The 14,030-nt window shown below is 44.9% G+C and overlaps 1 protein-coding gene across 2 annotated transcripts in view; it reads right to left on the bottom strand.

Moving 5' to 3' along the window:
* The window catches only part of LOC140410675 (low density lipoprotein receptor adapter protein 1-B-like), a 165,982-nt gene that overhangs the window by 60,781 nt on the left and 91,171 nt on the right, over positions 1 to 14,030 (bottom strand). For both annotated transcript variants that reach the window (XM_072499060.1, XM_072499059.1), the window contains exons 4-5: positions 4,796 to 4,910; positions 244 to 316 (exon numbers count right to left, since the gene is read on the bottom strand). In XM_072499060.1, the coding sequence (XP_072355161.1) occupies positions 244 to 316; positions 4,796 to 4,910 (188 nt within the window). The remainder of the gene's footprint in view (positions 1 to 243; positions 317 to 4,795; positions 4,911 to 14,030) is intronic.

Raw genomic sequence — 14,030 nt, forward strand, 5'->3', positions numbered from 1 at the left:
TGTGTCTTTCGCATGTTGCCAGAGAAGGGATCATACCACAGGTGGATATATTGTGAAATTTGATCCATGTACAAGAGGCAATGTTGCTCAGTGTAAATGGTGGAATTTTCAATATTAAGTATTCTGCCGAAGTAATTTGTACCAAATTACCACCAAAGGAGCTCTACATTGCATTTTATCAAAACTACTACAAGAATTAAAGCAAAGTCTTTTGAAATTTTGCTCAATGATTTTTGTTCTTACCCTCTTGTGCCACTTCCCAAAGGTCAAATGCAATTCTGAAGGCCTGTGCAACTGTTAAGGTCACAGCTTGTGCCTGTGGCAGAGAAAGACCAGTATTCATTACTTAAGCAACAACAGCAATTTAAAATTATTTGTCTTAATAATCAATGAAAACAAATGGTCGAAAACACTTAAAATGCTATGTAAATAAGTTGAGAGTTGTGTGCCATACAATGTTTTTAAAAATAAATTTAGAGTACCCAATTAAGGGGCAATTTAACGTAGCCAATCCACATACCCTGCACATCTTTGTGTTGTGGGGGCGAAACTCACATAAACACAGGAAGAATGTGCAAACTCCTCACAGGCAGTGACCCAGGGCCGGGATCGAACCTGGGACCTCGGCGCCGTGAGACTGCAGTGCTAACCACTGCACCACCGTGCTGCTCTTATACAATGTTTTTAAGCCACAAGAGCTGATATAAAAGCAAATTACTGCGGATGCTGGAATCCGAAACTTAAAGAGAAAATGCTGGAAAATCTCAGCAGGTCTGGCAGCCTCTGTAGGGAGAGAAAAGAGCTCACGTTTCGAATCCAGATGACCCTTGTCAAATCTCAATATAAATCAGTCTATCTTGGCAGCTTTCTACATTTTAAGAAAATGGTTGTGACGTAGTAGTCAACTCGATGTTATTGCCTGATGTGGCTCAGAAGTCCTTTTCCTGCATGTCCGTCTCTGACGCATTTGCTGCAGAGGAAGACAGTGGGGCTGAGAGGGGGCTTGATTCACTAGCCTCTGTTTTCCTTGGGCTCTCTTCTTGGCCAGCTGGGTTTTTTGTTTCACCTCGACTCTTCTGATTCCCTTCCAAAATGTCAGCCTGCAGAGATCATGCTGTGAGCAGCTGGCTTCCAGTTATCACCTTCAATTTCCACGATCTTGCTTGCAGGTATCCATGTAGTAAAGGTATGGGCACCGAGGAGGTAGTGAGTTCATCGTACAGAAGATCTTTGGATATACGACAATCATGGATCTGATGAACGTGGCATAACTAGTACTGACATTGCTGGTCTTACAATGACTGCATGCTGATCTTGTCTTTGTGATCTTGCTTTCCATGACCACACGAAAGATATGGTCAGTTATAATGGGATAACATTGGAATCCTGGGAGATGCACAGTGGGGTCAAAGAGTAATGTTCTTGCACTGACACTCTCTGACATATTCCCTATGCTGTCAGGTTATCTATGGAGGGTGTCTACTTACATACCAAAACTGACAGAAAACTGTTCAGTCTTGCTTGCCTAAACTCCAAGCAAAAAGTGTACCAAACACTGATCGGAGAGCTGCTCTACACAGAAGATGTCGCAGTAACATTCCATACCAAGGGACACCTGGAGCGGTAAACGGACACACTCTGTCATACCCATTTGACTATCAACGTCAGGAAGACAAGTGGTGGGCATATGGAATTCACTGCCTAAGTGGGTGGTTGAGGTTGAAATGCTCAAATAAGTGGCTCTGCACTTGAAGCTGCAAGGCTAGGGACCAGGTGCTGGTTGGCGCAGATGGCCTCTTTCTGCACCGTAATATTTCTATGATTCTAAATATTATGGTTCTGGATGTTGCCATATCACATCTATCAGTGCTGACAATGTGGCACTGGGAGTTGTTGATAGATGTGGGCTCCACAACTACCAGCAATTTGTCACTTGATATTGAAATCAACCTGTTACGATCCCAGGTGATGTTATAACTGGGAGAAAGATTTCAGAATGGAACCCGGACTTAAAAGAATGGTACCCTGGCTCAAAAGAATGTTTTTTTTCATAAAACATTGTGGAACAGAACCATAGGACCATGAATTAGATTTAACAACAAGAAAAATATAATTATTAAACATGAAAAAAAATTGTATGACACAAGGCAGGTTAGGGCAGCACGGTAGCTCAAGTGGATAGCACTGTGGCTTCACAGCGCCAGGATCCCAGGTTCGATTCCCCGCTGGGTCACTATCTGTGCGGCGTCTGCACGTTCTCCCCGGGTCTGCGTGGGTTTCTTCCGGGTGCTCCGGTTTCCTCCCACAGTCCAAAGACGTGCAGGTTAGGTAGATTGGCCATGATAAATTGCCCTTAGTGACCAAAAAGGTTAGGAGGGGTTACTGGGTTACGGGGATAGGGTGGAAATGAGGGCTTAAGTGGGTTGGTGCAGACTCGATGGGTCGAATGGCCTCCTTCTGCACTGTATGTTCTAATATGCCTTTACTCCCCCCTTAGTTTAACAAATACATACAGTTGTTAGGATTAATACTGATTACAAAGTGCATCGTAATCTACAATGGTCTCATTAATACAAAGTCCCTTTTAAGCCCAAAAGATGGCTGTGGACAAACACACTCTCCACACTAAATCCTAAGAGAATGTTTGTGGATTTCTCCTCCGTAATCCTCCAGATGATTATCATGAGAATTTCGGAGCTCCATGCCAAAAACCATGCTTTAAAATCTTCTCTCATCAAAATGCTTTGCTTTAGAGGTTTGCATTCCAAAATCCAGCACAGGTTTTACAGATGACCATTTTAACCCATGATTATGCTCCATTTTTAACAATCGATCCGGTACAGGATTTTTCAGCACCCCCTTTTAGGTTTCCTTTGTCTCAGCTACTTTTATACAAGCTCTGAAATCCAGACTCCGATTCCCATAGTATTGTTAACTCATTTCAGATATTTTTCTGGTGTCTCAGCCTTCTTTGCTGCTCTGTCGGTCTTTGCTGAACAGTGCTTTGTTCCAGTACTGCTAACCGCAGACCTCCCAGAAACATCGCTTCATTTCTCTAGTTTCCTTAACTAGCTGCTCTTCAGATACCATTATTCCAAGCTTTGGCTTTTCTCTAAGCAAAGCTGAGAGAGAGATGTTCCCTCTCTAGCCGTCTAAACCAACTAATTCTAGCAGAGCTGCCTTCTCTCTCATTACCTATCTCCAACTGCAATCAAATTAGCTCAACTAAAACAAAAGCTTCTGTACCTTACCAGGCACAGAAACATTAAATTAAACCCACTTAAAACTATACCTTATTTAATACAAATCTAATAATAGACAGCATGCGCTGGGCAGGAGAAAAGGCTCAAACAGTTTCCACCTTTGCTGCTTTGACATATTCTTGGCAGGACAAGCCCCAAAACTCAGATGCTAATTCTACTGAATTTGAATGATTGCAATATAATAATTAGTTCAATAAGTGTCACCAGCAAACAAGTTGGGCTGTTCCAGTGCTGTAAAAAAAAAGTAATCTTTTAGCAAAAATTGTACTTATACTGGTAAGATTGTCATCCTTGAATTGTCATTTACAGTCCTATGGTTAAGTAAAGTCCTAGGGGCAGCACGGTAGCCTTGTGGATAGCACAATTGCTTCACAGCTCCAGGGTCCCAGGTTCGATTCCGGCTTGGGTCACTGTCTGTGCGGAGTCTGCACATCCTCCCCGTGTGTGCGTGGGTTTCCTCCGGGTGCTCCGGTTTCCTCCCACAGTCCAAAGATGTGCAGGTTAGGTGGATTGGCCATGATAAATTGCCCTTAAGTGTCCAAAATTGCCCTTAGTGTTGGGTGGGGTTACTGGGTTATGGGGCTAGGGTGGTGGTGTTGACCTTGGGTAGGGTGCTCTTTCCAAGAGCCGGTGCGGACTCGATGGGCCGAATGGCCTCCTTCTGCACTGTAAATTCTATGAAATCTATTAAATCTATTGCAAGCGATGTCACAGTTGTGTTTTTTTTCATATGAGAAAAAAGGACAAGGATAAAGAACCTTGAGACAGCCTAAAGCAAATTCTGTTCAATCTTTTCATATGTATTCTTCTCTAGGAATAAGACCAAAGGTATACAGAGGTGGCTTCATATTCAATGAAGCAATCATGATGCTGAAAGCATGGAAATCGGATTCATAGCTCTGACCAAATTAGAATACGAGTCAGCAATGTAAGGATGCAAATTATATAGCAGAAAAATGTATACTAGGAGATAATCTGTTCCACCCTAATCGTCACACTGTAGATGAGGGTGCAATTGAGGCTCGATTAATTTACACCAATGTCTCCAAATAGTTAAATGGCCTTCCTTTAATCTGCAACTGAATTTGTCCCAGATTCTCTCTTGAAGTCAACATCGCCAATCCTTTAATCCCATTAGACAGATTTGGCAGAATATTAGCCGTTCTCATTTCACCTCCTGACAACGTATCTCAGTGCCATTTATATCATTAGATATATTTTAGAATACATTTGGAAATGAGAAAAAAGACAAAGATTATCAGATGTGAACAAACAAATATTACAAATGTGTTTTGCTGCAAATGACAGCTAAATTTAGTATCATGCAATTCTTTGCTCAATTACTTTTAAATTGACAGCTTTGCACTGCACCTGACCATCACCTTCTTGTCACTTCATTTGACAAGGAGATCACTTTCCATTATTTTAAAATAAGATTTACTTCACATGTCATTGCTGTAAAAAAAGTAAACAATGACCCTGTCACTGATTACATCAGATTAATATTTCAGCATATTACTTTTGAAACTTACAATTTTTTTCTTCGGACAAAGAAATGCATGGCATTCCAAAGTCTCATTTAGTTGACTCTGAGCAATATATGCAAAGACCTTGTCCTGAGTCTTGTCTGCAGTGCAATATGATATTCTGTTGAAAGAAAATAGCAATAAGCACATACATTTACTCAGATTGGTCTGAACATATTTTCACATGAACATATCTTTCATCATTACAGAAAGCTGGCAGCTTATTTTTTATGCACAAACAAACAAGGAATCTAATTTAAAGGACTGTAAAATGGGGCATTACTTTCACTGCAACATTTTGCCCTGTCACAACATTTCATTGACAAAAGCAGAAATAAAATTGATCAGAAAATGCATGACCAAAAAAAAAGAAATGACCCCACTAGTTTTCCCCCTCAGATGCCCAGGAATATGAATATATTCAAATAAAGTGATCATGAGAGAGAAAGTTGGATGTCACTTAACTTATAAGTTGCGTTTCCAAAACAGATATTTGCAATGATAATACTATCCATTATGTGGGAGGGTATTTTCTTTTCATTTTGTTCACAGGAAGGGAGATATAATTGTGATATGGAGCAGGATACTCTGTTTGGGAGACTATGGGTGGGATTCTCAACTCCCACGCCGAAGTGGCCGCGCCGTCGTGAACGCCGTCGAGGTCCACGACGGCGCGGAACGGCCCCGGTCCCAACCGATTCAGGCCCTGACAATGGGCCAGTATCGGGGCAGCGTCATCTACACGCGCCAGGCGTTGTCGCCCGCGTAAAAGCGGCGCCGCATAGATGATGCGGCCTGTGCCGCATAACGGACGCCATCCGCGCATGCGCGGGTTGCCGTCCTGTCCAAATCCGCCCCGCAAGAAGATGGGGGACGGATCTTGCGGGGCCGCGGAAGGAAGGAGGTCCTCCTTCAGAGAAGACAGCCCGACGATTGGTGGGCACCGATCGCGGGCCACCCCACATTCCAGGTGAAGCCCGGTTCAGGATCCCACCTCGTCCCCCCACAGGCCGCCCCCCCAGCGTTCATGCACCGCCCACGACTGTAGCGACCAGGTGTGGACGGCGCTGGGGGAAACCCGCCGTTTTGGCCTGGCCGCTCGGCCCATCCGGGCCTCAGAATAGCGGGGGTGCCGGAGAATCGCCATTTTTGGTATCTCCGGCGATTCTCCGGCCTGCGGCCCGCGACACTCGACCGGGCCGTTCCCACCGCTTGGGAGAATCGCGGGAGGGCGTCGGACCGGCGTCCCCAGAAATTTCAGCGGCCCAGGCGGTTCTCCCAACCGGCGTGGGAGTGGAGAATCGCGCCCTATGTTCTCCAGCCGGAGGAGAATTGCTACTGATTGAAGCACAAATCTGTGTGCAAATTTATGTATGGCGAGATATATGAGGGATTCCCACTATCGGGCCGCGATTTTGAGCAGGCAGCTTGATGGTGAAGTCCCAAGGCTGGACAACCTCCTGTAGTCTAGTGTACACGACCAGCGGCTTGGCAAGAGACACCAGTGCAGAAAATCACAACCCATAACAACATCTGGTACCTTCACGTGCGGCACTTATGGCAGAACCTACCTCCCAAGGATTTGACTCTTCAGTCACCAACAAAGATTTGCCATATGAAGACATTCCCTTTGAAAGGGATTTGTTTGCTGTATGAAAATGGGAGGATGACTGAACTCAGGACTATTTTGAACAGGTGCAATTACATAGAGGCCTGGGAGTACATATTTGAAAGTGGTAGGGCAAGTTCCGAAGGCAGTTGTTTGGCGTTATAAATAGGAATACTGAACACAACTCCAGAAGTCTAGCTGCAGATTTACAAATTCCTGGTTAGGTCTCAGCTTGATTATTGCATACAAGGGCATCACACTTTAGGAATGTTGTCAAGGCCCTGGTGAACGTATTGGTGGTTTGCCAATATGATACCAGGAATGCGATATTTCAGTTATGTAGATATTGGAGAAACTGCAATTATTTTCCTTAGAACATATATGGTTTAGGGAAGAGAGACGACAGACATTCATAATTGAGGGATTTTGATAGAGCAAATACTGAGAAATTACCATAGATCGCAGCACGTTAGTTGACTTGACGCCTCGAAAAAAATCTTCCAAAAATGGGGATCTACATAAATGCCGAGTATAACAAACGTGAACTCGTGTTGATGCAGGTGATCGCCATTTTGAAATGTAAAAAAACCCACTGGTAATTCAAATTAAATCCACATGGCACGTTTTATTGGATAAATTAATTCTATACCTTTAATCACAATTAAACATTATATAACAGTTAAATTCACTGCCTTCGGCATTTGACACAAAGAGTTCATTGAACCAATTCGGAGTCACTTTAACTATGGCATCGTCAAAAGGATCCCACTCTGGATTAGATTTGGCAACCCTGCTTTTCCCCACTACCGAATGAAGAATTGCTGGAAACTTGGAATTTTGGCATCACAGCCATTTGGTAGTCTCTTGAGATTTCTTCATCTTTTGCCACAACATGAGACATTTATTTTTGTTCCGTAAAGCGGCAACACCAATACGCTGTTGCTCGGAAATCTTTGCTGGACTCGGGGTTTGGTTTGGCCCACTTAAGCGCGTATATGCATGTTGCATTTCTGGTGATGGTGTAACCATTCGGATGATTTGCGAGAACCTATTCCAATACAGGATTCCCAAGATCAGGCTAGTGGCCAATCCCTGTCTCATGGCACATTTGGTTTTTGCACCTTTTTCTTACAGTCTCACACCAGCTTTTCACCAGCACCGAATTCCCTCGCAGCAGCATAAAGATGTGGCGAGTTTGCAAATGTTATGATTTTTAGTCGAAAACCAGCTTCATGCTTCATTCTATTTGCCGGGGAACCCATTTTTGTTTGTGGTTCTCCATGCATGACATGGTCTTCTGTGTGTGGGTGGTCTTATAACTCCCGCACAGCTTCTTAGCAACATAGCCCATATCACTTGCTGGATTCCATATGCCAACTTAGACAGGTACAACATGCATTTGAGTTGAAAAATTGAGATCCAATGTGAGTGCAGCATTTCTTAGTAGAGTAAGCGCTGAGTAGAGGCCTGGTTTCTAGTGCCGAAAAAAATTGGGTAATCTTATCCATTGCAATGTACGTGAGTTTCTTTGATAATAGTGACAAAAACCAGAGAACATGAAATTAAAATAACTGGCAAAAAGAATGAGGGGAAAGGAGGAGAAATTCATATACATAGACCACTATTAAGATCTGAAATGTATTACTTAAAAGGGTGGTGTAATCAGATTCTGTAAAAGGCAATTACACATGTACTTGAAGACAACCCATTTGCAGGGAAAAGGCTGGGGGTTTGGGACTAAACTGGCCAGGTGTCTTAAACAGTCAGCATGGGCATGCAAGACCAAATAGCCTTTCTGCTCTAGGGTTATAAAATTCTATTTAATGTCAACGTCTATTTAAAAAAATTACTTTGCAAAAAACGATCTGATGACGTAGAGAATTTAAATTACTCTCAATCTCCTAATTGAAGCAGTTTCTCTTCTTCTCATCCCTAAATAGTCAATCCCTTATCGTGAGACTATCACCGTAGATGTAGTCTCTCTAGCCAAGGGACAAAACCTCGCAGCATAGATCTTGTTTAGCCCACGAAGAATTCTGCACATTTCAATTAGATCACCTCTCATTCTTTTAAATTCTATGGAACATCAGCCCTCAATCGATCCTCATAGGACAGCTTGTCATGCAGAGTCAATATTGTGGAACTGTCATTGCACCCAATTGAAAGAAATATATAGATAGAATTTACAGTGCAGAAGGAGGCCATTCGGCCCATCGAGTCTGCACCAGCTCTTGGAAAGAGCACCCCACCCAAGGTCAACACCTCCACCCCATCCCCCAACCCAACACTAAGGGCAATTCTGGACACTTAAGGGCAATTTATCATGGCCAATCCACCTAACCTGCACATCTTTGGACTGTGGGAGGAAACCGGAGCACCCGGAGGAAACCCACGCACACACGGGGAGGATGTGCAGACTCCGCACAGACAGCGACCCAAGCCGGAATCGAACCTGGGACCCTGGAGCTGTGAAGCAACTGTGCTATCCACAAGGCTACCGTGCTGCCCCTTCCTTAACATAATTTGTATTACCAATTGAAATGATATTTTGCAAAGAAAACGATTAGCCCACAGAATTAAACGTGGCTGAATTTTCACTGGACTTTTCTTGATCTCCCATTACATCTTTAGCAGAATATTGATGAAAAGCCTGAAAAAATAGGCGATCAAGAGAATGAATCCTTATGCACTATGGGATAATATAATTAAAAATGGCTGAAAACTTTTCCCAATAAAGTTTGGCAAATGTACCCATATTCTACCAGTGGTAACTATGAGCAAAAAGCTGACATGGTAGTTTTTAAACTTTATTTATTCAGTCACGAGATGTGGGCGCAACTGGTATTTTATTACTCATCCCAAATTTCCGCTGAGAGGATGATAGTGAGTCACCTTCTTGAACTGCTGCAGTCCATGTGGTGAAGGCACAGCCATGTGTTGTTAGCGAGCGAGTTCCAGAATTTCGACACAGTGAAGGAACAGCAATAAGTTTCCAAACCAGGATGATACATGACTTGGATAGGACCTTGTTGAAGGTGTTATTTCTATTTGTCTATTCCCCTTGTCCTTCCGTGTGATAGAAATTGCATGTTTGCAAGAATCTGTCAAAGAAATCTTACCGAGTTGCTAGATGATGCACAGTCCAGCAGTGGGAGGAAGTGAAACTTACAAGATACTGCGAGGCCTGGATAGAGTGGACGTGAGAGGATGTTTCCACTTGTCGAAAAAACTAGAACCAGAGGACACCATCTCAGACTAAAAGGATGATCCTTTAAAAAAGAGATGAGGAGGAATTTCTTCAGCCAGAGGGTGGTGAATCTGTGGAATACTTTGTCGCAAAAGGCTGTGGAGGCCAAATCACTGAGTGTCTTTAAGACAGAGATAGATAGGTTCTTGATTAGTAAGGGGATCAGGGGTTAAGGGGAGAAGGCAGGAGAATGGGGATGAGAAAGATATCAGCCAAGATTAAATGGCGGAGCAGACTCGATAAGCCAAGTGGCCTAATTCTGCTCCTATGCCTTATGGTAGATAAGAGTGTTGAGTGTTGATAACCTGCTTGATCTCCTTGGAGATCAACAAGATTCTCGAGTGTTGCTGGAGCTGCACTCATCCAGAGAAGTGGGAAGTATTCCATCATAATAATAATATTTATTGTCACAAGTAGGCTTACATTAACACTGCAGTGAAGTTACTGTGAAAATCCCCTAGTCCCCACAGTCCGGCTGCTGTTCGGGTGCACTGAGGGAGAATTCAGATTGTCCAATTCACCTAACAGCACGTCTTTTGGGACTTATGGGGGGAAACCGGATCACCCGGAGGAAACCCATGCAGACACTAGGGGGGGGGGGGGGGGGGGGGGGACGTGCAAGGGGGGGACGGGACATGCAGACTCTGCACAGACAGTGACCCAAGCCGGGAATCGAACCTGGGACACTGGAGCTGTGAAGCCATAGTGCTAACCACTATGCTACCATGCTGCCCACACTCTTGACTTATGTCTTGTAGATGATGGACAAGCTTTAGGAGTTACTTGCCACAAGATTCTCAGCCTCTGACCTGCTCTTGCAGCCACAGCATTTATAAAGCTGGTCAAGTAAAAGTTCTAGTCGTGGTAAACTCCAGGATGTTGATAGATGGTAATATTGCTGATTACCGTAGGGAGATGGTCTCTTTTTGGAGAAGGCCATTACCTGGCACTCTTAATCTTAATATTACTTTCCACTTATCAGACCTGGGCTGATTAGTGATCAGGCCTTGTTGAAGGCAGACGTGGATCGCTTCAGTATCTGAGGAACTGGAACTAAATACTATAATTGTCAGAGAACATCCTTCTTCTGACCTTGTGTTATCATTGCAATACTAGAATATGCTACTGTTTAAATTGATATGGAGCAGTGAGAGTCAATTCACCTAAAAGCAAGGTTAGCTTAGGAGAGCTTTTGAGGCTACTGCACCCATTAGGTTATCTAAGAAAGATCTGAATTTATCACAATCTCCTTTAACTGGGTTTCTTGTGCAAGTTTGTTTTTGTATTCAAGAGCTGTCTGCATCCCAGGAGTAGCACTTTGTAATGTCACAAATTCATCACTGGTGGTTACCTTCAGCAAGTTACATACACATCAACAAGAAAACAAAAATGATATTTCAGAAACAAGAGAGTCAGCACAAAAATCATAGCATTTCACCATAAACCGTCCTTCCATCACAAAATAAAACACAAATACCCTCAAAAAGTGTCAGGCTTGCTGGGGGGGTGGTTGCCCAGGCTGGGGCCAGTAGCGGGGGAATGACTTGGTGCCATGTCCGTGGATTTGGTGTCCCCCTCGAGATCAAGGTAGCCTGGCTCAAATTTCCATTGCTTCAGTCTGTCTTTTAAACGCACCCCTTTGGTGCTACTTACAGGCACCTAGCTGTTCACTCTGCTGAATGCTGCTGGTGCCCTTTAAAAGCTCAGAAGGTTTCTGATCACCTCGGATTCCCACCCAGGCTGCCTTTCTGGACATCCTCATACTCTAGCTGTATCATCAAGGGGACGGGTGTGACCAAGCTTCATCAGGGGCCCACACAGGTGCTGGCACTCCTCAGTAGCGTTGCCCCATTATAGAGGGAGCAAGGGATCAGTGGAGCTCACCCCAACTAGAGGACACCTGCACCAAGGCCTTTGCAGCCCTCCCTAGTTCTCTGCCCATCTCAAGGCAGAGGACTCACCAGTGGCCCCCAGCCCTCCGGATCATCAGCTGTCTCCTCCTGGTGAGGCTGGCATCACTGACTGCCTCTGCTACCACCTCCCAGGTGTTGTTCAGGGGAGCAGGCTTGAGTCTGTGGCCCAGTCTGGGGAAGAGGATATTCCTCCTGTCCTTACTGTCATGGGTCTACTTTGGACTCCCGACCTCGAGGGGCAGGTCTTCTCTGAGCCAGCATGGTGGCTGCAGTGAGTGTGTGGTAAGTGGAGAGCTTAAAAACAGCTCCTGCTGCCAGGCTCTTTGGTGCCAACTCCAGCCCCAACAGTTACATGCTTGCTGGAGCTGGGAATTGCTCTAAATTCACGCCGGCAGAGTGCTGGCCCATGCGCATGTCCTGACTCTCTTACCGAATAGCGCCCCCCAATGGGAATGCAAATCGCATTCTATTCAGTCATGGAGCCAATACCAGAATTCTCTGTTCCCGCCGGTAGTGCAACCCTGCCCATGGGTTTCCTGTGCGGGGTGGCTTCAGGAAATCCCATTTGCAAGTGGTGGAAAGAGAGAATCCTGCCGCCAGCGAACGACATGCCGATAAGAAACACCAGGCTGGGGGACTAGAGAATCCAGCCCGTGGTCTCCCAGGCAGAGCTCAGTTCTCCAAAATATTACTAAGATAGCAGAGGGGTCACCCGAAGGAAATGGCATAGTTTCTCTGCAACATGAGCCTGCCGTCATCTCTCAGGATTAGAGCATCCTTCTCCCACCACTGCCACTCTGCCAGCGCCCTTACTGTTTTCTTTCACGCAGCCAGATTGCTGCTGTCTCGGTCAAGTAGCTGACATCCAAAGCCATGCATTCGAGAATCAGAGGCGGTTCAGGGCTGTTCTGCAAGGTCAGCTGCTGTTGCCTCCACTGAAGGTCAGGAGCCTTCCAGCAGCCATGCTGCAGTCACTGGGATAGCAGAATGTAGGAGTATTAAGACATGCAAAGGGACAAGGAAGACAAGCACTACGTGAATGCACAAGGGTGATTAATTGTATGCAATTCAGTGTGGTTTGATTTATACATTTGGTTAGGAATATTTATTTTATGTTTGCATTGCGGCAAAGCAGATGCTTTGTTGATCAGTTACTGTGTGACGGTCAAGAGCGGGACTGGTGCTGAGTGGAATATTGTAGTTGTGTTTACTGGTAGTGCAGTTAAATGAGTAGATCATAGTAAACTCATCAGGAAGGATCGGTGTTGATTGCCTCTTCTCTCCCTCTTCTTCACACTCATCCAGCTGATTGCCATATACAATGGTGGCAAGGGTTGTGCCCTCATGATGTGGCCACACCACTTTTGGTGTAAGCATGGGTTGCACATCAGAGTCCTAGAACATGTCAAATGATAGGTTTCTGTTGCCTTGGAGCCATCCTCTAGATTATCTTGGTAGCCAAATGTAGATAGCAGTGGACTGTAAGCAGAATGAAAACATCATGACTGCTGCGAGGATACCAGGCACTGATCTGCATAATATTGTGTGTGCGTGCTCACACACCAGCTGGACATTGAGGAAATGGATTTGCTTCAGTTACAGTACATTTAAGAACTGATAATGCACTGCACACATCACAACATACCTTCAGACGCTGGCATCCTGCTGTCATGATATCCACATTAACATATCACGGTGCAATCACACACACACATTGATGGACAGGTAGACGGACCAATCAACACACACACAACATCACAGCCAATCACCAGTGAGAGCACACGCACTATAAAACAGGGAACACCACAGTTCCCGCTCATTCCAGCAGGAGATAGCTCAGGGCACAGAGCTCACAGCAAGCCACTCAGACATACACCATGTGCTGAGTGCCTCTCTAAGATAGTGCTAGGGCTGGGTCCACAGGTTAGCTGGTGAAGTACAAACCACAGCCAGAAGCTAACAGTTGTTATTGTACAGAATAATAAAACAGAGTTGTACCATCTACAACCGTGTTGGTTCGTTTGTGTAGCGGAACACCCAACACGACACCTGCAAGTTGGAGAAGCCTGCAACCTGCACAAGGTCACTGTTTATTTCTCTCTGGCAAAAGAAAATGAAATACCTTCAGTTCTCTTGGACTGCAGATCCTCAGTGACCTCCTTTATGCAACAGTAAACAGCAAACTGCAACATGTCACAAACATCACCTGCTCCAGCCTGGGAAGGGGCAGGCTCATCAACGTTCATCGCCACAGCTATCCCTCGTTCAGTTCCAAGGCTGCAGTTCTGGCTGCAGCTGGTGACAGTCTGATATACTACTCCTCACGGAGGTTCAGTTAGGGGAATTGCTCCCTGAACACCCAGGATGTAGATGGGCTCCTGCTGAGAACCCTTCTGCCCCTCCAGCCTCTTCCAGCAGCTTGTTCTGCTTTGTGTCTCAGTTTACTCCACCAGTCATGTTGTCACCAAGGAG

Source organism: Scyliorhinus torazame, chromosome 4, assembly GCF_047496885.1.
Source record: "Scyliorhinus torazame isolate Kashiwa2021f chromosome 4, sScyTor2.1, whole genome shotgun sequence".
In the NCBI taxonomy this organism is placed as follows: Eukaryota; Metazoa; Chordata; class Chondrichthyes; order Carcharhiniformes; family Scyliorhinidae; genus Scyliorhinus; species Scyliorhinus torazame.